A 24,670-nucleotide genomic window follows, 5' to 3' on the forward strand; every position below is an offset into this window, starting at 1 on the left:
GACAGAGGAAGAGAGGAAGAGAGAGAGAGGTAAGAGCAAATAACTTTTTTTTTTAAAGCCTTAGTTCTTTGTATACCAGGAACATCTAACTAACTGTCTTTGCTATGGCCTGTTTCCTCACTGGGGAAGTGAGGGTTTTTTTCCTAATGAACTGTCCTTCCTTCTGCTGTAACTATGTATCTCTACTTACTTTTTTATTCCAGGATTCAAGAACTCAGAAGCCTTCCAGAGGTTCACACTGTATTTCCATGTGGACCAATATTAACACTACTTGCTTACAAAGTTATTACAAGGATTCAGATTGACATGTCTGTTGTTGTATTGAGCCATACACTTGATTACTTGGGACAACTGGTTGCTTTTCCCTGCCTATTTTACTGCACATTATATACAGAGCCATCAAAGAGAGAGTCACGAGTACTCTATGTTAGAAACATAGATGAACATTTTTGCAGCTTTCCAAGACGTCAGAATTTATTGAGCAGCAGTAAATTAAAAGCTATGCTGTTTTTATTAGCTGAAATTTGCGAAGTTGTCCTGATTTTTTTTTTCCAAATGGCTGTTGGCAGTCACATGTTGATTTATCACAATCTTGATTACTAATTTAGCTCTTTGGTTACCCTACACAGGGATGGGATTGCTCATTCCAGAAGCCAAATAAAATAATCAATGCCAGCTGGGTGCAGTGGTGAACATTAGAGAAGATTAGAGAATCTCAGCACTCTGGGAGGCAGAAGCAGGTGGATCTCTGTGAGTTCGAAGCCAGGCTGGTCTACAAAGTGAATTAAGGATAGCCAAGGCTACCCAGAGAAACCCTGTCTTGGAGAAAAAAAAAAAAAAAAAGAAAGGAAGAAAGAAAAAAGAAAGAGAAAGAAAGAAAGAGGAAAGAAAAAATCAATGCCTGGTATAGGATACCTCTCTCAAGTTTTTGCTCAGCAGTGTCCTAGAGACCCTCAAAACAACACAAGTGGATGCTATTGCTGTTGGGGACAAGGCAAGACTGGTACACTCACAAAGCAGCTGTGGTTGCCTATGTAAGACCTGCATGAGATCAGACCAAGCAATATTTGAGCATGGAATGGGAAGGAAATTGAAGAACTGAGTCCTCACTGAGGTGCTTTGGACTGCCAATGGCTTCTGGATAGAGGAAGAGACATTTTTCATTAAGATTATAGTTCCTAGTAGGTTACCCATACTCCAGTATATAGTCACACACAGAAATATATGGACAGCACAAGTTGGAATTGATGGTTATTAAATTTAAAAGAAAAGAAGAGGAGGAGGAGGAGGAAGAGAAGGAGGAGGAGGAGGGGGGAGGAGGAGGAGGAGAAGAAGAAGAAGGGAGCTGGAGAGATGGCTCAGAGGTTAAGAGCATCGTCTGCTCTTCCAAATGTCCTGAGTTCAATTCCCAGCAACCACATGGTGGCTCACAACCATCTATAATGAGATCTGGTGTCCTCTTCTGGCCTGTAGGTGTACATGAAGGTAGAACACTGTATAAATAATAAATACAGAGGAGGAAGAAGAAGGAGGAGGAGGAGGAGAAGGAGGAGGAGGAGAAGAAGAAGAAGAAGAAGAAGAAGAAGAAGAAGAAGAAGAGGAGGAGGAGGAGGAGGAGGAGGAGGAGGAGGAGGAGGAGGAAGAAGAAGAAGAAGAAGAAGAAGAAGAAGAAGAAGAAGAAGAAGAGGAGGAGGAGAAGGAGGAGGAGGAGGAGGAGGAGGAGGAGGAAGAAGAAGAAGAAGAGGAAGAGGAAGAAGAAGAAGAAGAAGAAGAGGAAGAAGAAGAAGAAAACAGGAAATTGGGTGACTAGAGGTCTGGTAGTGCACATGGGAGGAGTTAAGGGGAAGACTCAGTGGTAAAAATGATACAAAAATATTATATTAAATCATCAAATAAATAATGAAAAAGAAATTCATGAAGTACCTACTTATAATGCAACCACGTACACATTATATGATCGGGAGATGGAGACAAATAAAAAAAATTTAACTCTTGCACTACACAATCCACAGCATACAGTAATATATGTATACAAATAGGTCACAAAATGGCTACAAACAGGTTAAGAAAATCACAGCAGGGTTCAAAGAGGCTTTACTGGGGGCAGAAAGAGAGAGAGAGAGAGAGAGAGCCCAGACAAGATGTTAGCAAACTCAGCTGGAAAGCTGCTGTGATATTATTGGAAAGCCAAGCCAGGAGGCTGCAAGTTTGAACTGAGCGTCAGGGTTGAGCTGAGCTGGGAAGGCAAGGTGTAGAAGCCTGGAGTCCACAGACACAGGGTGCTGGTCCCTAGGACCATGGAGGTGATGCGCAGGATCATGCCCAGACAAAGAGGCGGCAGTTTGAGTAGGCCATATTAGAAATAAAGACAAAGCCAAAGCAAAGCCCATAAATGCTGTGACACTAGAAAACACACACACACACACACACACACACACACACACACACACACACACACCTGAAACACTCATGCACAAATTAATTAATAAATTAAAATTTTTAAGATGACCTACCAAGGTGTCTCATTCTGATGTTAGCTTTTTAAATTTTACCGTTATTATCATTATTATTGTTGTGTGCATACACACAAGTGTATACACATGCCTGTGGAAGCACATGTAGGCGCATGTGTGCCATAGTGGCCAAGAAAGGGCCGAGGATAACTTTGTGGAGTCATTCGTCTCTTACCTTTGATGGGTTCTAGGGACAGAACTCACGTGTTTTGTTTTGTTTTAATTTAATTGGTGTGAGGGTATCAGATCTTGGAGTTATAGACAGTTGTGAGCTGCCATGTGGTTGCTGGGAATTGAACCCAGGTCCTTTGGAAGAGCAGGCAGTGCCCTTAACCACTGTGCCATCTCTCCAGCCCCGAGAACTCAGGTTTTAACCCCCAATTTTCATTTGGGCTTTCGATTGCTTTTGCCCTACCTGTGTTTCTCTTTCCTTTCCTTTTTGACTGACTAAACATTTTTCTCTTCAATGTGTGGTGACCTGTTGTCCTTTTGTTGTTGCTGCTGTCGTAGGGCTTGCTTAGAAATTGAGACTCGCAGACTTACCAAAGTCTAAATAATTTATGAATGCAGGGACAGCCCTTTCTACACATCCTGCTGACTCGGTCATGTGTTTGATCTGGTCCTTTCAATGCCTATCAGACCCAGTACACATCACACATGCACTTCATGCTGTCAATGGCTCTATTCGCTCAGTTCCTTCCCACAGTTCCTGCCTTTTGTTCCTTGATGCATCTTATATCTTTCCTGTGGGTTACGTTGTCTTCGGGCCAAAACCTTCCACTTAGTAAGACTTGGTGACAGTCTATCTATTCACCACTGTAAAAATGTTTTGGTTTTTTGTTTTTGTTTTGTTTTTCCAAGACAGGGTTTCTCTGCATAGCCTTGGCTGTCCTGGACTCACTTTGTAGACCAGGCTGGCCTCGAACTCACAGTGATGCACCTGCCTCTGCCGCCTATAAACCATGTTTGTACATGGTTGTTTTCTGTTTTATTTGTTTGTTTGCTTGTATATTTATTTATCCTTTTGGTAAACAAATATAATGTTCTGTTTTAATATTCCCACAGTGGAATATTTTGGTACATTTGCAGTCAATTTTCAATATTTTACAACTTCTTTTAAGCTACTAGAAAAAATATAAATCATAGTTTAAGTAGAATCATTTTGTGTAGATAATGGTTTACTCTTCCCTGTGTTTTCTTTCTTTGTTACTGAAATGTTTATAAAGACATACAATGAAACATGGCCATACCTGCTCCCAGCCCTTTTCCCCTCTCCAACTCTCTCTCTCTCTATCATGTGCTTCTCCTGACTTCATTTTTTTTATTGTAACCCACAAAGTCCTGTCAATGCTTCCACATGTGCATGGCTGTGGGGCCATCCTTGGGAGCAAGGGAATTCTCCCAGTTGTTCAGGTTTTTAAAAGGTTTTTGCTGAATCTGAGAATTTTAAGCTATCTGAGATGCTTTTGTAGCTGAGTGCTAAAGCAGGTACCTAACATTTACAATGCCTTGAGTTTACTGCACATCACATACCACACACACACACACACACACACACACACACACACACACACTCTTGTGTTGGGGACGGTAGTAGGCCATATGGCCAATGTTCAGCCATCTTGTCAGAGCCTACACCTTTAGGCTCCTATTTCTCCAGCAGTCTGTCATTTACCACAAACCAGCTTACCCTCTTGTTGTTCGGCAGCTAGACACCTGTTGTGGTTTATTGTGGGGGACGGTCATTCTAAGACCCCCGAGCTCATAGTAAGAGCTACTCCTTTCTGGCTATAAACTAGCTTTTCCAGTAAGACTACTGGTAAAAATCAGATTAAAGGCCAGCTGCCTGCAAGCAGCAGTTCCGGGAACTTTTTCCTGACTAACCAGATCTTTTACAACTTTCCTTTCTCTCTGGAATTTCTCCTTCTTCTGCAATTATAGCAGCTGTAAAGGTAGACACCTGCTGGAGCATTCCAGAGTTAGGTATCCATAGCAACCCTCGCTTACACAAATACCTGTGCCCCTGTGCCTATAAAAACTCTGTGAAATTTTTCAATAAATGGGGCTTGATCAGAATCCAGACTTGGCCTCATTTCTTTGTGTCTCCTGTCCCCCCACTTGTCTGCCCCCTCCACAGGTACCCGTTGAAGACCCCGTGGGCTGGGTCACATTTGAGTGGTTCTTTACTTGAAAGTTAAGTCTACAAATTTTTACTTCCATGGCCCTTCTACATAGCCAGCAGTGTAATGGCTGCTCCCCAAAGACCTCATCTGTGCCCTGTGTCTTCCCTGACACCTACTTGCTCCTCTCTTCATTTCGCCTTTGTCAGTATCTGTTCTCATTTGTGTTTTTCTGTAATTTGATTGCCACACAGTTCTACGCAGGTTTCCGGATTGTCTATCTTTCGCAGACTCTGCTAGGAATGTCTGACTTTTAGCCTGGTGTCATGTGTCCGCTCTGATAAGGTCTGAGCCCTCGCTTTTTGAAGATAATCCATTTGCCTTGCTCCTCTGCTGCATTAGCCAGCAAACGCTTCTTGTGGTCTCCCCTTAAGGAGAATACTTGCTTTATCTGTGCACCCTGACGCTGTTGAGAAATGATGCAGATGATCTTGGCTTTAAACTGTATTTACTGAATAACGAATTTGAGCTCTGAGTAATGCTCGATCTCCTTAAGCCTAACTGGTCACAGGCTCTGTCGAGCTGAAAGACAACAACAGTATTTAAGAAAAGATGGAGAAATTTGACCTAATTTTATTGAGGCTTTGCAATCAATCTCTGCTTGCCCGTTCCCTTAGAAGAAGAAAAAGAAGATATCATTTTCTGCATTGCATGTCATTGTTTTGCTTGGAGTTTAGCTTTTGCTTTGAGATAGCCTTTTTCTCTAGCTGTGGCTGACGTCAAACTGCCAATCATCCTGCTTTGCCTCCCAGTGTGCTGGGATTGCCGGCAGGCAACACCATGCCCAACTGCATTGTGTATTGTTATTCAAGAAGCAAAAATTTGCTCACAAAGTCAGTGAACACCTAGTAAATTATTAGGGTGAGTCATGTAAGGACTCAGGATAGCTCCAATTCTTACAGATAAAAGTCCCTGCCCTCTCCTATCGGAACAGGCTGTTTCTCTCCGAGAGATCCAGTCCTCTTAGTCTGTCTGGAGAATAGCTGAAGGGTGAATTTGGCTCTTCAGAACTCTTCTGAGGTTCACCATTGACGTTGGGAATTAAACCACAGGCTTAACATGACTACCAGGGACTCAGGGGACTCTTAGATGGTAAGTGGGTTAAAACTCCTTATAAACTACATGCCATTTATACCTTTATAACAATAGTACTTTTTTCTCTACTGAATGTTAGAAGCTCACAGATTAGATATCTGATATGTTAGCATTACTGGAACCTCTCTCTCTCTCTCTCTCTCTCTCTCTCTCTCTCTCTCTCTCTCTCTCTCTCTCTCTCTCCTAGATAGGGTTTCCTTGTATAGCCTTGGCTGTCCTGGACTTGCTTTGTAGACCAGGCTGGCCTCAAATTCACAGAGATCTGCCGGCCTCTGCTTCCCAGAGTGCAGGGATAACAGCCATGGCCACCACGCCGGGCAGTAGCCAAGAAACCCACTTCAGCTCTGAAGGGAAATGAAGTGAGTTTGTTGGACACTCTGATGGTTAATACAGTTAATATGTTTATGCAGACAGTAGGTGTCTGACATAAAGTAAAGGAGGCAGACATACCAGGTTTTCTGTTGTCTTTTGTTTATTTTGTTTTAAAATGTTTGCTTTTAGTTACCTTGTGGGACCAAGGAGTCAATTCTTTTTCCCCCCCTCTGTTTTTTGAGTCAGGTGTCCTGGACTTCTTTGTAGACCAGGCTGGTCTTGAACTTACAGAGATCCACCTGCCTCTGCCTCCTGAGTTCTGGGACTAAAGGCGTGCAACACCACACGCGGCTGAGGCAGTAATTTCTAAGAATGTGTTCTAGTAATAACTTCCTTCCTGCTCCTTCTTTAAAAAAAAAAAATTCCTAACTCACTCTTACTATTAAAAGTGCAAAATTTGTTAGTACCCAGAAATCTAAGATATCTGTTTTCTTCTTTCTCTCTCTTTTAAAGACTTACTTATTTATGTGAGTGTGTATGTATGCTCACAGAAGGGGACATCAGACTGCATTATAGACAGTTGTGAGCCACCATGTGGTTGCTGGGATTGAACTTAGGACCTCTGGAAAAGCAGCTAGTGTTCTTAACCACTGAGCCATCTCTCTGGCCAAGATATCCATTTTCAAAACAAATACCTCTGCTGTGACTTCCCAGTGGGTATTGAGTGTTTTCTGTCACTTGACCTGGGCACTTTTTAGCTGAGGCATATTTAAAAGGTCACACTTCAGTCTTTATGCATGCTACCTGAGAGTCCTGGTACTGTGCATAGTGCACAGTGATGGCCACTGTAAACTGAGGCTGCTGACACCCTGCTGCCGTATCCGTGTTGCCTCTAATCAATCCCCTTCCCTTTCTTTCCTCTTCCCCTCATCCTTTCCCTCCTTCATCCTTTCCCTCCTACTCTCTTCCTCCTCTTCCTCCCTGCTTTTTTAAAGCAGGATTTGGAATGACCACCATAGTCTGTGAATTGAAAAGAAACCCGGTCCCTCCAGGCACATAAAGCTTATTGGAGAGTGTTGTGCCCAGCGGGGAATCGAACTCAACACAGAGCAGCAGATCATTGAGACCCTCAGTATGCAGACAACAGACCATGCTCAGAGAACCAGGTAGGCTATTTCTGGGCGCTCGCACCCCTAAGCCCTTCTTTGGTGTGTCAGCACCCCGATGTTGTCAGACTGCCCCTTAGATTTAAAAAGTCTTATCATTGAAGTTGAATTTGGTGTCTGATGCTTCTCATGAAAGATGGTATCAAGGGCTTGTATACAAAATGCTACTAACTTGGACGTTTTTTAAAAATTACATTGAATCAACTGATTGATTGCTGTGTGCACCACTGTGAACATGCGGAGGCCAGAGGGTAACTTGCAGGAGCTGGTTTTCTCCTCTAATCACGTGGGTCCTGGGGATCAAATGCAAGCCATTAGGTGCTGGAGTTCTGCCCCAGTGCGGTTCAGGTCCCAAAAAGACTGGAAGGAACTGAAGGTGAATCAGGCTAACTGTGTTTATTGGGGGGAAAAAATGCTACAACTTTTATACTCTATAGTCACAAACAATATTGGGAATGAACTTAATGATTTCCAGAGATGTATGATCTTTTTAACTTATCTTAGCCCTATTTTTCAATATCCAGAGTGAAAGAGGTAATCAACTTCATTACAGTATTTTTCTTTGAAGCAAAAGCAGTAAGTTCAGCAAGCATCTAAGTCCCCACTGTTTTCTGAGGTCTAGCAAATCTACGAGGTGCCCCTGTGCATGCTCTCAGCTTTTGTGGTCAGGAGAAACAAACCCATAAGAGCAGCTCTTATGGGGCCAGAGAGATGGCTCAATGGTTAAGATGCTCTTCCAATGGACCTGAGTTCAATTCCCAGCACCCAACATGGCAGCTCAGGGATCTGACATCCCCACACACCAATGCACACAGAATAAAATAAATCTTTTTTTTTTTTTGGTTTTTCGAGACAGGGTCTCTCTGTGTAGCCTTGGCCATCCTGGACTCACTTTGTAGACCAGGCTGGCCTCGAACACACAGTGATCCGCCTACCTCTGCCTCCCGAGTGCTGGGATTAAAGGCGTGCGCCACCACGCCCGGCAAAATAAATTATTTTTTTAAGAGCGGTTTTTAATCCCTCAAGGGGGTCATGATGCAAGGTTTGTACTATGTAGCCTAAGTATTGGGCTGTTTCCTAATTGTGTCCCTTTGGGCCTGGGTCTTACAGTTTGGGCCTGTTCTCCTCATATGCTCGCCAAAAGGGAAGGTCTTGGTATCTTACTTGTTTTCTGATATGCTCTACCATCCCTTCAATGTATGCCCCTGTGTATGGCTGGGCGCTGGGCAGGGAGGGCAGTGGGTCAAGCTATTCTAGCTTCTTAACAGAATCTGCTCCTCGTGGGGCAGACCAGATCTTGCCAGCCATCCTGCAAGTCACGTAGCCAAGGAATCAATCATGGACACCGTTCTGTACTAACTGAACTCTTGTCACTGCCAAGGCCTCTGACTCTGGGTCTGGGCCCATCGTTTCAAGTGTGTGCGTTCATCCCTGGGGCCAGGCCTAAGTGCCTAAGAGTTTCTGGAACCATAAATCTTTAACTTCTCTGCTCTTGGTGCACTTTGGGAGGTGGCAGAGTCGGGGGAGGCGCACATTGGCAGTTCCTGTGTGGGAGTGGGCGGGGTTATCATGCTGTATAGTTCCACAGTGGCAGAGATTTTTTTTCCCCCAAGGAATTATTTTGTTTAGAGGGACCGCCCTTGTCTATATTCACGTCCTCTCCCAAAGCCCGAACAAAACTACCCAAAGGAAAAAGCCATAAGGAAACTCCCACAACACATAGTGAAAATCAAAGATGAAAGTAAAAGGAAGCTGTGGGACGGCGTGTTATTTTTTACTTTTTAATCAAGATCAAATGACAAAATATAAACATAAAGAAGCGAAGATTCGATGGGGTGCTGGAGGCTCGGCAGTTAAGGGCACTTGCTCTACTCTTGCCGAGAAGCCGGGTGTGCTTCCTGGGACCCATGTGGCGTTCACAGCGTGTAAGTCTACTTGTACTAGTACTCACGGCCTTTTCTGGCTTCTGTGGGTGATTGCATGCACGCGGTGCACACACGTGCAGGAAACACACTCATTTATATCGGAATCAAGGTTTTTCAGTTTGCAGTCCTTCAGGCCTGCTGTGTTGGTCCTGTAGAAAAGTGTACGTGGCAGGAAGGCATGGCACCGTGGGTGGTTAGCCAAAGACCGCTTAGGAGGGAAGAAAGGGGAGAGCTAAAAAGTTGAGGGGGGGGCCAGGCCAAAGCTTCGCGACCCCTTTCAGTGGTATCTCTAGCCACCTGTCCCACCAGGTCCCACTTTTTAAAGACTCCCCAGCTCCCAAATCACACCAACAGCTGGGGACCAAGCCTTTAGTACATGAGTTCTGAGGGACACTTGTGATCCAAACTATAAGACTGATACTTTAAAAAACAAAAACAAAACAGACTTAAAATCATTGTTGTTTGTTGTATGGTTTCTCATTTGGGAGGCTAACATATCCTTTCTAAGAAATTTAAGGATCAATTTGGAGACTTTCCAAAAGAAACTTAAATTGTGCAAAATACAAATATATCCACACAGGATGGCTGTTTAAAGTACAATTTCTTTTTTTCTTTTCTTTTCTTTTCTTTTCTTTTCTTTTTTTTTTTTTTAGACAGGGTTTCCCTGTGTATCCTTGGCTGTCCTGGGCTGGTGTTGTAGACCAGGCTGGCCTCGAACTCACAGAGATCCGCCTACCTCTGCCTCCCATAAAGTATAATTTTTTTTTCCCTTGATCAAATCAGTTGATTCGATCCTGGATCTTGGTATAAGTTTTCTAGTGACAGAATGCACAGATTCAAAAGTACCGTTTGTCAAGCATTTAAAGAGTAAACACTTTATGTTGTGGAGAGTTGGTGGATGGTTTGAGCTGTGTCTCTGGATGATGATGAAGACACTGAGATTGAAAAGCCTGAGAACTTTTTGAACAAAACTGCTTCCTCAGCAGTGAAAGAAGGTGTGTCTGAGTTAATGGTTACGTCACTTGTAGTTGACACATGAAGCACATAGATACTTCACCATTCCATCTATGTCCCTAAGAATATATGGATTCTTATCATAAGATTGGAGCCTTGCCACTTGGAAAAAGAAAGGCAGTTCCTTCATGTTTGAACAAGTGTGCACCTTGTACTTAAACGAAGATTGGCATTAAAACACACCTAATTCAATTTTGAACTTGTATTCCATATCACTATTTAACGCTAAGTATTTTGAATTTTCTTCTTAGGCACGAAAAGGTTTTGAACTGCTTGTACCAAAAGCCTGATGCAGTTTTTAAGCTGATTTGCTTTCCCTGGGCAGGAGGCGGCTCCCTTCATTTTGCCAAGTGGGGCCAAACGATTGGTGACTTACTAGAAGGTATGTTGGCTTTCCTACTCAGTAATTTAAGAGGCTCAGTAACAGCTACGTAGAGAATCTCCAGTTCATTGGGTTTTCCAGGTTTCTGGATTTCTAACTCTTATTAAATTGGGAAAAAAATCAGTCATTATTTCATCAAAAAATAATTTTTATCCATCTTCTTGCCCTGGCATTTTTGATGTCATGGGATAGTGCACCACGGGCGGCTGATTCAGCATCTTGAGCTGCCTCTGTATGCAACCATTGATTTGGCCTCTTAGGGCTCCTGTTGATGGGCTTTCTCTCACAGCATCATAAAACAAACTCATCTTCTCAGAAACTTTCCCAGCTATATTTTCCTTCCTATGATTTCTTTTTTAAAAACCATAACATTACTGTCTGCACGCAATGTTCTTTGATTGCATCCTGACGACTTGAGTTCAATCCCCAGACCCACCTGGTAGAAGAAGTGAGAACTGAGTCCTGCACATGCACCCGACCTCGGGTCTCCATCGGCACATGCACTCACATGTGCACAAAACCATTCTTTAAACGACAAATTTTCATTTTCCTTATGGAACAGTAATGCTTTGCTCTGTATTATACACCACTTCTTCTTCTTCTTCTTCTTCTTTTTTTTAACCCTCTGTGTTGATAGCACCTGAGCTGATCCCCTAACGTGGCTATCGTTACTACAATGAACATGGGCACTCGATTACTTTTGTAGAGAACTGACTGATTCTTTGGGAAATTTGCCCAGAAATGGAGCAACTAGATAATATGGTAGTTTTATCTTTAACTCCTTCTTTGTTTCTGTTTTTGCTTTTTTTTTTTTTCAAGACAGGGTTTCTCTGTATAGTCTTGGCTTTCCTGAAATCTCTCTTTAAACCAGACTGGCCTCAAACTCAAAGATTCGCCTGCCTCTGCCTCTCTAGAGCTGGGGTTAAAGGTGTGTGCTAGCACACTAGGCTATTTTTAACTTCTTAAGGGGCCCCCATACTGATCTCCACAGTACCTGGATTAATTTATATTCCCTCCAACAGTGTATATACGCCCCAACTTTCCCTCTATATTCCCATCAGCACTGACTATTTTTTTTTGTGCTTTGTGTAATAGCCATTCTCACTGGGATGGGACAGAATCTCCATGCATTTTGCCTTTTATTTCCCCAACAACCTCCATCTCCCAGGGCCTTAGACAGTTGTGAGCAGTTCCTGTTAAATGTTCTGTGGAATGCCTCGTGTTTGGACTGTTCCGATATTCTTTTAATAGGCTAAGACTATGGAAGACAACCCCAGGGGAAGAGACCCTTCCCTTGCTTTATCGTAAGCCTCCTTGCACGTACAAGGATATTCACAGGTGGTATGAACGTGGCCACTCGGCAGGTAGGGTCTGGAAAGCCACTTTCCCTCTTTTTTCCATGTTCTTTGGAGACAAGACACTAAAGATAAAGAGTTAAGTTAAACCTTTTTGTTTTAATTTAATTTCCTTTTTAGAAAAGGGTCTTGCTATGTAGTCCAGGCTGGCCCCAAATTCAAGCTCTCCCTCAGTCTCCCAGGTACTTGGGTTATAGGCACGTACAGCCCATCTAAGTTTTATCACTTTAGAGATGCAGTAGCAGCTGGGGTGGGGAGGGGGAGCGGGGATGAGGAAGGGGACGAGGGATGGGGCGGGGGGGCAGGGGGAGGGGGTTGGGGGAGGGGTGGGTGGCACATGCCTTTAATCCTAGCACTTGGGAGGCTGAGGCAGGTGGATCTCTGTGAGTTCAAGACAATGACTTGCTTGTTTGTATCTTAGCTTAGCAGAGAAGCTTTAGAATGTGCTGTTGCTCACACTCATGATTCCCAGATGTAGCACTTTGTGCTCAGAAACCAGTGACTCTGTTTTCATTTTGTAAAATTTTCTGTGATTTTTTTCCCCCTTAACTATGATCAGTGTTCACAGATATTCTTCGACTAAGTGTAGTGTCTATATCAAGTACAAATTTTACTCTATAGCTATAAGATCTACATTGTCAAGTTTACCTTTTTCTCCATTTGCCACGTGAAATCTCTCTTAGTAGTGTACTTGTCTCTTTTTGGCATCTTGCATATACCGTATTTCCATTTTACAAAAGTGAATATGGTGAACAGACATTTGTAACTGGGGCTGTTTATTCACTGATAATATTGGTGGCTTCTGACTTTTCCTGGATAGATATAAACAAGTGTCTATTTTTTCTAGATAGGGCACTAATGTCAGGTAAAAACAAAACAAACAAACAAACAAACAAAAAACCCTCCACTCAAGCCTAACCTAGTGAGTTTTGGGGTTATTTACAGAAGTGTGTGTGAGAGGTTACTTGCCAGCATATACATGACTCAAAGTTGGGACATTACCAAATGCTCATCCCAGCATGGATGATGACTCGTGAAAGCTGTGTCTCTTGAGCTCCCTGTGTGGCTTATAAGCATAGCAAATGTTTGGGAAGGGCCTTCTGAGTCCTGCAAGTTTAAAGAACATTCCAAGACTTGTGAGTTGCTGACCTCTTGGACCATAACAGTTTCATTGACTTCCTTAGACTTAAGAAACCCCTATCAAGGATGGAACATTTTGATGTAGAAGCAATTGTTATGTAGCATGTAGCCTTTAGAACCACAAAGAGTCCATTTCAGTATGGTTTGATGCCTCTGCCTCTAAATGGTACCTTCCAGATGTTAAAAATACAACTCATGACTTCTTGTTTCCATCTGTATCTCTATATAAACCTTCTGGCCCTGGCTGAGTGTGGTGGTGCACACCTTTAATCCCAGCACTCGCGAGGCAGAGGCAGGCAGATTGCTTTGAGTTCAAGGCCAGCCTGGTCTTCAAAGCAAGTTTTGGATAGCCAAGGCTACACAGAGAAACCCTGTCTGAAAAACAAAACAAAAAACAAAAACAAAAACAAAAACAAAAACAAAAAAAAAACCTTCTGCGCTAGTTTGCTTCCTGCTGCTGTGGTAAACACAATGACCAAAAACTAACTGGAGAGAAAAGGGTTTATTTTAGCTTACAGGCGTCTATAGTCTATCACTGAGGAAAGCTGAAGCAAACACTTGCAGAAACCTATGGAGCAAAGCTGCGTGTGCCCACGCCCGTGTTTGGCTCCCTTTCTTACACACCCCAGGCTCATATCTCTAGGCACACGCCACTGTTTAGAGTGGGCTGAACCGTTCTACACAAATTAGCAATCAAGAAAACCTTCACAGGCGAGGACGATGAACATAACTCTTCTGTGGAGGCTCTCTCTTTCCAGGTGTGTCAGTTTAACGACCTGAAATTGCTCCTGCCCCTCTGTTTATATTCTGTAGATCTTTCCCAACCCTGTATGATTTACTTGTTTTGGGCTGAGACTTCTCTCTTACAACAGAGAGCTTGCATTGGTTGTAGAAAGTGCTGCCTTCCAAAAGTCTTTTCCTGCAACTATAACTCCCAACACACACACACACACACACACACACACACACACACACACACACACACACACATTTAAATAAAGAAGAAGAAGAAAAAAAGACCAGGAGCACCTACCTGCCCGCTCATCCCCCCCACCCCCACCCCCTTACTACACTGTTTAGACCAGTCAAGTGTGCATCTGTGGCACCGTCGTTCTCACACTGGGTGTAGGTCACTGCTGCTGTACCCTCCCTGAGGCCCTTGAAAGGTTTGCGTTTGCTGTTGTCTTCAAATCTGTCAGCAAACGTCAAGCACCGCCCTGATTGCCTCTCTTTTATAAATGTTGCATTCATTTGTTTGAAGTTTTAAACTTTTTTTTTTTGTCTTTAAATTCTAACATGGGCTATGCATCCAATCGTGTGCCTGTGTGTACGTGCATGCGTGCGTGCGTGCGTGCGTGCGTGCGTGCGTGCAGACCAGAAGTTAATCTCAGGGTTGTTTCTTTGAAACTGTCTTTTTTTACCCCCCCAGGGTCCCTCACTAGGATCTGGGGCTCCCTGACTAGGCAGATAGACAGCAAGCCCTATGGATCGTCGCTTCCTGCCTCCTTGGCCCCGGGCATGGAGCACTTGCCTAAATGAACTATGTGTTCCTAGCCCCTAGATGGTAGTTTTAACTTAACTATCACGATTTTTGATGAGATACAATTATTGAAGAAGGCTCATTTTGTTTTTTAAAGTTGTAATGCTTCATGTGCTGGGTGCACCACTGCAGAGCTTGTGTGGAGGTCAGAGGACAGCTCAGGGTCAGTTCTCTCCTATCCTGTGGGTTCTGGGGTCAAACTCAAGTCGTCTGGCAGGAGGTGCCTTTATCCTTGGAGCCATCTTGAGGGCCCTGAGGTTCTATCCCTGTGAAGAACCCTTTCTTTTTTTCTTTCTTTCTTTCTTTCTTTTTTTTTTTTCTCCAGGTTTTCAAGACAGTGTTTCTCTGTGTAGCCTTGGCTGTCCTAAACTCACTTTGTAGACCAGGTTGTCCTCTAACTCACAGCGATCCACCTGCCTCTGCCTCCTGAGTGCTGGGATTAAAGGCGTGTGCCACCACGCCCCACCGAAGGTCCCTTTTTAATTTCAGGGATGCTTAACAAGATTGCTTAGGATATGACCTTTCTGGCCTTTGTGGCTGCTGCTTTAAAACAAACAAACAAAAATGTTTTTGTTTAAGCTTTCTTTCTTTCTTTCTTTCTTTCTTTCTTTCTTTCTTTCTTTCTTTCTTTTATGTATGGGGGTGTTTTGTGTGTGTTCCATGCCTGTGAAGTGCCTATGGAGGCCTGGAGAGGGTCTTGTACTCCCTAGGACTGGAGTTACAGATGGTTGCCGGCCGCTGTGTGGAGGCTGGTATTCAAGACTGCTCTATGAAAGCACGGCCAGTGCTCTTAACTGCTGCGCCATCTCTCCAGCCTCCTTTTGCCATCTCGTTTTGTTTTCTTTTCTCCCTAGTTTGTTTGGTTTGGTTTGGTTTTTGGTTTTTTTGAGACAGAGTCTCTCTGTGTAACCCCTGGCTGTCCTGGACTCACTTTGTAGACCAGGCTGACTTTGAATTCACAATGATCCATCTGCCTCTGCCTCCGGAGTGCTGGGATTCCAGGTGTGCGCCATTGCTCCGGGCTCTTTTCCTAGTTTTCCATTTCTGTTCTTTGTGTCCACAAATACTTTTCCCTGTCTTATCACAAGGAAAGTGTTGTTTTTTGATTTTTGTTTTTCAGCTTTGTCTTTTTATTCGGTTTTTTTCTGGCAGTCTTTATGCGATTATTTGTTTTTAGTCGGAATTTTAAATTTCCAAGTTACAGTGATTATTTTTTCATTTCATATTGGCATTAATTCACTTTGGACACTATTCTCCTCTGTGGGATCTTTGGTACGTATTTTCAGTGGCCAGAGATGCCTGGGCTACCGATTCTGTATCCTGTAGTAGGCTTGTCTCCGCTCTTCTCCCTTGCTTTTCCTCCCGGAGCAACAGTAAAGGGACTGGGGTAGGAGTTGCTAGCTCAACCTCTTGGTTCACGAGTGCCCTCTCGTGTTGATACAGTGAAGTGCAGATTAGGGAAAACTGGCGCCTTGTTTGTGTAGGTTGCTGGTTGTGTTTTCTTCTTATACTTTGGTACTTTCGTTGTTTCTGTAGAATTTTTACACCCCTTGAAGTGAAGAAGCCATTTCCTTCTTCAGATTTTTCCCCTCTTTATAAAGTGTCTTTTTGGAAATGTCTTCCCAGCTTGCCTCTGTTCTCTCAAGAATTCTAAACCCTTCCCTTGGGTCTCCAGCTGTTCTTACTTAAGGTCTCAAACTGTCCATCCATTAAAAGAAGAAAGCCGGCCAGGCGTGGTGGCGCACGCCTTTAATCCCAGCACTCAGGAGGCAGAGGCAGGCGGATCGCTGTAAGTTCGAGGCCAGCCTGGTCTACAAAGCGAGTTCAGGACAGCCAAGGCTACACAGAGAAACCCTGTCTCAAAAAAACAAAAAACAAAAAAAAAAAAAGAAGAAGAAGAAGAAGAAGAAGAAGAAGAAGAAGAAGAAGAAGAAGAAGAAGAAGAAGAAGAAGAAAGCCCCAGGATTTGCGTAGGGGTGGATTTTAAAGGTGTTATTCTAAGTGCCTTTGTTGATCTGACATGGAGCCTGTTCACCATGCTTTCTGATTCTGTGATGAAACACCATGAGGACAGACCCGATGCGGTGGGAGGAGGCGGGGAGAAACGAGTTTATTTTGCATATACTTCCTGCTCACAGTCCATTGTTGAGCGAAATCAGGGCAGGAACTCAAACAGGAAAGCAGGCGGGAACCATGCAGGAAGTGCTCTCGCAGATCCATCAGAAGTGTGTCTCGTAGCGGCCTCCGGATCCAATTAAGGTGACAACCCAGCTTTACTTCCCTGCCACCGCGCCACGGTTGGCCATTATTGCTTCTTTGAAATTGATCGCATCATGTAAATCTGAGGCTTTTACAGCACCACAGTATCTCATTCGTCTGCGTTAACTGGCTTACAACGTCTTCCGTGTGTGTTAGTGACTTGTCTCTCAACCCCCAGTGCATGCTGTAAGGCTGGCTGGAAGGGAAACCCGACTTCAAGAGCCGTTCCCAAGCGACATCCACCAGATAGCTGAAGAAATCGCATCCGCCCTGCTGCCCGTCATCCAGGACAAAACATTTGCATTTTTTGGACACAGGTATTTAAATCTTGTTGTAAACAGCATGTGTGGGACTCAGGATAGGTGCTCGAGGCTACAGCACTTGCCCAGCTTTCTCAAGGCACGAGAGAAATGTCCTTTAACCAGAAGTGGGCTTTGTGTTTTGTGAGCTACAGCTTTTTCTCCCGGTTAAACAGGCTGTAGGCTAGTTATCGCTACAGTTATCTGTTACAATTATTTGTTACAGTTCCCAGTTTGTTTAGGAATTATACCTAGAATGAAGATTCCACCCAAAACTTCTATTTATTTTTCAAATTAAAAATATATGGAAATAGTATTTCCCAAGGGCATAGACCTAACTTCAGACCTCTTGGGACGATATGGCCGTGCCATTGGGCAAGTTTCTTAGGCTTCTAAGTTAGTTTCCTCCTTCTTGAGGCTGGGCATTGTAGTCCTTGCCTACGGAGAGTAAATGAACAGCAATCACAGGCCTAGAGAGACGGTTCTGGTTAACAGAGCATACTGCTCTTGCTTAGGACCTGAGTTTGGTCCCCAACCACTATATCAGGCAGGCACATCTGCCTGTAACTCCACCTCCTAGTGATCTGGTGCCTCTGGTCTCTATAGGCACCCTTGCACTTATGTGAGCATACCTATACACAGATACATATGCATACACATAACTAAAAACAGATAAAAATTTTTAAGTGGATGGCGATCATAAGGAACTGTGGTGTGTGTACATGCAAGACATGTGTACGTACAGTGGCATGAATGTGGAAATCACAGGCCAACCTTCAAAGACTGGCACTTTTCTTCCACCATGAAATCCAGGGATCAAACTCAGGTCTCCAGGCTTATGTGCTCTCATCTAAGGAACCATCTCGCTGGCCCTACAAATAACATGTAAGGGGACTGGAGGGATGGTTCACTGGTTAAGAGCACCGCCTGTTCTTCCAGAGGTCCTGAGTTCAATTCCCAGCAACCACATGGTGGCTCACAACCATCTATACTGTAATCTGATATCCTCTTCTGCAGATAAAGCACTCATATGCATTAAATAAAATAAGTAAATCTTTAAAAAAAACATGTTAGTATTACACTGAAAATACTTTTGACCTCATAGGATGGTGTCTTCGGGTTATTATTGCTGTGATGAAACACCATGAAAAAAAGCAATTTGGGAAGGAAAGGGTTTATTTGGTTTACACTTCCATATTATAGCCCATCTTGGACGGAAGCCAGAACAGAAACTCACACATGGCAGGAACCTGGACGCAGGAGCTAATGCAGAGGACATCGTGTGTGCTGCGTGCTGCCTCGCTCAGCCTGCTTTCTTTCTTTCTTTCTTTCTTTCTTTCTTTCTTTCTTTCTTTCTTTTTTATTTTCCAAGACAGGGTCTCTCTGTGTAGCCTTGGCTGTCCTGGACTCACTTTGTAGACCAGGATGGCCTCAAACTCACAGCGATTCACCTGCCTCTGCCTCCTGAGTGCTGGGATTAAAGGCGTGTGCGCCACCACCCAGCTGGCCTGCTTTCTTATGGAAGCCAGGACCACCAGTCTAGGGGCGGCCCCACCCACAGTGAGCTAGGCCCTCACCATGGATCACTGCAGGCCTCTCTAATTGAGGCAGTTTCTCAGTTGAGGTTCCCGCCTCTCTAGTGACTCTAGCTGGTGTCAAGTTGTCATAAAACTATCCAGCCATGATCAGATCTTGGAAATCCCTAAGTGTCCCTGAAGCATACTTTGAGAACTGTTGATATATACCTTGAAGAACAAAATAATGGGCACCTTTAATGGAGAAAAGGAAATATAGATGAATTGCAAACCATTCCTTGCATTAGTCCCCTCTCTCTCTCTCTCTCTCTCTCTCTCTCTCTCTCTCTCTCTCTCTCTCTCTGTGTGTGTGTGTGTGTGTGTGTGTGAGAGAGAGAGAGAGAGAGAGAGAGAGAGAGAGAGAGAGAGAGAGAGAGGAAAGTCAGGAAATGACCTTGAGTGTTGGTCCTTAGTTACTGACTATCTTTTGTTTAAGATGGGCTCCCTCAATGATCTGAAACCAAGCTAGCAGGCCCATGATCTTTTGGGGATCCTCCCATCTCTGTCCCTCATTTTTGCATTGTTGAGATTTCCGGCCTGAGCAGCTGAACTCAGCTTTTAGCATTGGTTCCAGGGATGGATCGGAACTTCTCGTCACAAATGCAAACCAAGTGCTTTGCTCACTAAGCCGTCTCTCAAGCCCGAAACACTTACCTATGTTGACAGCCACCACCATCAGTAAGATGCTTTTTACAAGCCAGTTTCCAGGCATTTAGCTATTGCCCACCCGGCAGTCGCTGCTGTGTTTGGGACACATGGTTACCGTGCGTTTTGCCCAATGCTGTCTGCCATGTTTGTCTTTCCCCCTGGTTTAGTTTGGGATCCTACCTTGCTTTTCTGACCGCCCTGCGCCTGAAGGAGAAATACAACCTGGAGCCGCTGCATTTCTTTGTGTCCAGTGCACCGGCGCCCCATGTAAGTGTCCTGGTTTTCGTTGGATTGGGGTATGAAGAAGAGGGAAATGGGGTGTTAACAATTGGGCCATTGTTCTCCTTTTGTCTAGCCTGGGATAATGGCAGGGATACCCTGGCTAAAGAACACTCCTGTGGTCTTTCAATGGATGTCTCTCCATACCCCCTCTCACCCCAAGTGAACTTCAGCGTCTTCCCGAATCTTGTCTCATTGTTTCTGCCCCTCTGAGCTAGTGCTGCCCGTTCCTGCTCTCTGTCCAAAGCACGCCAGCCTCAGTTAGGAACTTCTCAATTGCCAGGAGAGGAACCAATCAGCACCAGGAAAGAATCTTTTTTTTTTCTTCCCAAAACAGGGTTTCTCTGTGTAGCCTTGGCTGTCTTGGACTCCCTTTGTAGACCAGGCTGGCCTCGAACTCACAGTGATCCACCTGCCTCTGCCTCCCAAGTGCTGGGATTAAAGACGTGCGCCACCACCCCCGGCAGGAAAGAATCTTAAAGTGATGCCAAGCTTTTGTAACCCCTGTGGCTTTGTAAGCCAGTCCTGCAATTCCTGGTTCCTTCTTGCTCCAGCTTTGACCTTCTTGGCCCATACAGACGGGGACTGACCTAGCACTCTAAATCGGGAGCACCGTTTTGGTGGCTCCCTGACTCTAAGGTTACTAGGACATTTTCTTCTTCCTTGATTTAAGGAGGTGGGCGCGAGGCTTTTGGGGCTCTGGGGCTCGTGTGTCTCCTGAAGAATCAGCCTTGTGTTTCTTGCTGTTTCAAGTCAGTATCCCGGCCTCAAATTCCTGAACTTAACAAGCTGTCAGAAGAACAAATCAGACACCACCTTCTGAATTTTGGAGGCACCCCCAAGCATCTCATTGAAGACCAGGACTTCTTGAGGCAATGCATTCCCTTACTGAAGGCAGATCTTACTGTTGTGAAAAACTTCATGTAAGTAACTGGCATGCAGCCGCCATGTGCACTGTGTGTATGTTGATATTTATAGAAAAAAAACAGACTGGCAGTTCACAGAGGCTGTGTATATGAACACACACCATTCTAAAGGCTGCAATGTGTTCCTGAGGCCTCCTGTGATATTTTTACTGGCTCAGAGTGGATCTGGGTCCCAGAAATAGAATCTGTGAAAGATGGCTAGTACATGTTCTCTCTTAAAATGTTTGTGATTAGGCGGACGGTGGTGCCACACGCCTTTAATCCCAGCACTTGGGAGGCAGAGGCAGGTGGATCTCCATGAGCTCAGGGCCAGCCTGGTCTACAAAGTGAGTCCAGGACAGCCAAGGCTACACAGAGAAACTCTGTCTCGGAAAAAAAAATTATGATTAAACGTACATATCTTATTGCATAATAAATATGTATTGAAATAAAGTACTGCCATCACACTCAAGGGATCAGCAAGAGTGGATGGGCTGCTTTTTGAGTGTGGAGGCAGATAGAGGGGAGCAGAAATTGGCTAGGTTCTCTAGCGAAGTAATGCCGGAAACCCATCCCACCTCTTCATTGCCTGCTCTTGAGGGCATCTGTCTCCAATCCTGGGTTTTCTGATCAGGCTGAAATGTTAATCCCCTGAGTCTATGATGAGGCTCTTGCAAGTCTTTCCCAGGGCACTCACTTCCTGCATTGTCTGTCCTAGCTAAGCCTGGATCCCCTGGGCTAAGGCCCTTAAAAGCAGCTTTGTTTCCTTTACAAAGCCCAGAATTAGCACTGGGACAGGGTGTGTGTGTGTGTGTGTGTGTGTGTGTGTGTGTGTGTGTGTGTGTGTATAAGAGCCTCTGGGTGTGTATGAGTGTGTGCTACTTGCCAGTGGAAGCTGACACAGCTACAGCAGTGGGGCGGTCATCTTGAGAACAGAGACAGCCTCATCCTTCCCTCTGCCTCCCCATTTATTTCCTGTCTTCAGCCTGTCATGAAGTTCACAGCGCCACCCCCCCCACCCCCCCCCACCCCCCCCACCCCCGATGCTCCAGGTTCGGCCCCTTCTCTCCAGTTCTATCTGATTGGTGAGATCCCTGCTGAATGAGCGGCAGAGGGCGAGGACACATTCTGAAGAGCTAGTAGGCAGTAACAGTCTAAATAATCAACTTAGTGCCCGCTGGCATTCTAATGATAGTCTCCATAAGAATAGGGGAAATTTTCTTAAAATTCATATGGAAGCACAAAAGACTAAATTGCCAAAGCAATCCTGAGGAAAACAACCAACCAACCAGCCAACCTAATGCGGGTGGTATCACCACACCTGATTTCAAACCGTACAACAGAGCCGTAGGAAAAAAAGCAACACAAAACCAGACACGCTGACAACTGGGATGAAAGGTCACAGAAACGTCTTCCAGCTACAGGCATCTGAATGTTGAAGGATTATTTTTTATTTATTTATTTATTTATTTATTTATTTTGGTTTTTCGAGACAGAGTTTCCCTGTGTAGCCTTGGCTGTTCTGGACTCACTTTGTAGACCAGGCTGGCCTCGAACTCACAGCAGTCCACCTGTCTCTGCCTCCCAAGTGCTGGGATTAAAGGCATGCGCCACCACACCTGGCTGGATTATTAATATTTAATGTTGATTCATATAATTATTAAGGCAGCAGTTATTCCTTAACCTGCTATTATATATATATAAAGACACAGAAATCTGTTAGATTTTTGATAAGCCTTCATGTACTGGGGCTGGGCAGATATTAACCCTCTAAGCTGTTTTGTCTGCTTCCCATCAATACTTGCCCATGTTTTCCCTATGGGCTGCTTCTCTTCCCCATCCTCAGAGCAGGCTCCTCCCAGCTACATGTTTCTAGTTCACGGTAATCCATGGCGAACAAACCTCTCTCCTCCTCCCTCTCCCCTCCTGGAGGTCTCTCTGCCACCACCAAGCCTGCAAATCTTGGCTCTGCCTACCTCTTTCCTGCCCAGTCCAGGCTGTAGGCAACTTTATTAGCCAATCAGGGGTAATTTGGGATGCAAGGTTTGCATCACGTCATTTTGGGCACTGGAGAATTTGCTGGTAGGGATCTTGGAGGGCAAGCAATTAACATTTGAATACATTATAGCTCCAGATCAACCCCGATAATCTGGGTGTTGACCAAGTAGAGAGCCATATGTGGATCAATAAAACTAGGTCCTTCTTAAGTTGTTAAAAAAAAAAAATCAATAAAAGGTAGATCAGAGGCCTTAATGTAAGAGTGTAAATGTTGGAACTACATAAGAAAGCAGGACAAATGAGCTCAGATCTGTATATAACTCAGTGGCAATGGGTGGCCACAGTCAGTAACGACATATTGTAGTCTTGAGGGTTGCTAAGAGCAGTGTTTCAAAGTGTTCTCATTGCAGAAAGACCCGTTGTGTGCAGCTGTCTTCATTTACCCACTTGTGTCTGTCGGTTCAAGTGGTAATGTATTATAACAAGGGGCTGCCAAGAGCAGGGATGCCCGAGACAGCACTGTGGCATCTGTTTTTTTCTTTCTTTCTTTCCTTTTTCCTTTCTTTTTGTTGTTGTTGTTTTATTTTGTTTTGTTGAGACAGGGTTTCTCTCTGTAGCCTTGGCTGTCCTAGACTCACTTTGTAAACCAGGCTAGCCTGGAACTCACAGCGATCCCCTGCCTCTGCCTCCTGAGTACTGGGATTAAAGGTGTGTGACACCATGCCCAGTCCTGCTTTTTCTTATAATCCAAAAATTCTTCTAAAATTGTATTAATTAAAAATAAGCTTTATGGCTCACCACTCAGGGAGGCAGAGAGGCTGGTGGATCTCTGTGAGCTAAATACTAGAGTTGAATGGAATTTTTAGAAAGCTGCCAAGTGAAGTCTTTATTCCTCTATTTCTGCGAAAGTTTTTCTTGTAGTGGAAGTGATGCTACAACATGTTTTATTTCAGTAAAGTCAGGAAGGGGAAAAGACTCTGGGAAGTTGAGGATGAAAATTATAAACAAGCTCTTTCATGTTTACAGCTTTGACCCACCCTCAAAAGCTCCTCTTTCTCGGGACATAACATGCTTTTTTGGATCTGAAGATATAATAACGGATGTAGAAGGTGAAATTGCTTTTGTACTTTGGGATATTTTATTGAAATATGTGTTGGCCGGTTCTCAGCAAATGTCAGCTCGTAGTAGTCACTAAAACAGATAAGTAATCACCCTAAGTTTTACTGGGTATAAACAAAGAGATATTGGTCTCCTGTAAAATGAGGATTTGGGTCACACCACTGACTCCTGATAGGTCTTTAAGAGATTAAAAATACAGGAGGCACAAAACCTGAGACCTACTGGCTGTAACTCAACCACCGAGTGTCAGCTTTTAGTGAAATAGGACCTGGGAATACGCCTTCTGTTGCCATTGGCCGATGCCTTTTATCACTGAATAAAACTTTGTGTATGCCTCAGGCTGGAAGGACGTAACCAGCGGGAAGATTGACAGCTACAAGCTGGCAGGCGATCACTTCTATCTGCTGGATCCTAACAACGAGAAGTTTATCAAGAACTACATCTCCAAGTGTTTGGAACTGTCATCGCTTGACTGCTCTTAGACGCGCTTTCTCTGGGGTTTCCAATACGCCAACCCATCACGAGCTCTTCCTCCAGGCCCAGCTTCTAGTGTTCAGAGGTCGGAAAGATGCGTATTAATGAATTTCTTCACGGAACATTTATCTATCTGGGGGAAGGACAGCTGCTGGAGTCAGTGAGGCAAAGGAGCTACTGGTAGCTGATGGCTGCAGTGGGGGGGGGGTGCTTTTCTCTGGGGGATGTTGTCACTAGTAGGTTAGCCGTGCTCCAGCGAATGACCCTACGCCCTGGTAGCACACACAGGCAGTACTCAGTGGACTCAGTGGGTTATTTAAAAAGAAGATGATGAGAAGAGAGCATGAAACAGGGAGGGGCACGTGTTGCAGGGGGGGGGGCATCCGTCGGGGAGGTTGGAAAGGCAAAGGAAAGCTGAATATAATCAAAATACACTGTATACGCATTTATGAGAATTTCAAAGAATAAATAAGAATATTGTTAAAGGAAGAAA

The 24,670-nt window shown here is 44.3% G+C and overlaps 1 protein-coding gene across 1 annotated transcript; it reads left to right on the forward strand.

Annotated features, from left to right (window-relative positions):
* The first annotated feature begins 5,647 nt into the window (after window positions 1–5,647).
* Window positions 5,648–24,524, forward strand: OLAH (oleoyl-ACP hydrolase). The gene is made up of 8 exons (XM_084783959.1): window positions 5,648–5,785; window positions 7,099–7,266; window positions 10,457–10,587; window positions 17,060–17,198; window positions 19,570–19,669; window positions 20,435–20,604; window positions 23,611–23,693; window positions 24,043–24,524. The coding sequence occupies exons 2-8, from the start codon at window positions 7,235–7,237 to the stop codon at window positions 24,183–24,185; spliced, it is 798 nt and encodes a 265-aa protein (XP_084640085.1). The 5' UTR covers window positions 5,648–5,785; window positions 7,099–7,234; the 3' UTR covers window positions 24,186–24,524.
* Window positions 24,525–24,670: the final 146 nt, after the last annotated feature.

This window comes from Acomys minous (genome assembly GCF_964271855.1).
Source record: "Acomys minous genome assembly, chromosome: 5".
NCBI lineage: Eukaryota > Metazoa > Chordata > Mammalia > Rodentia > Muridae > Acomys > Acomys minous.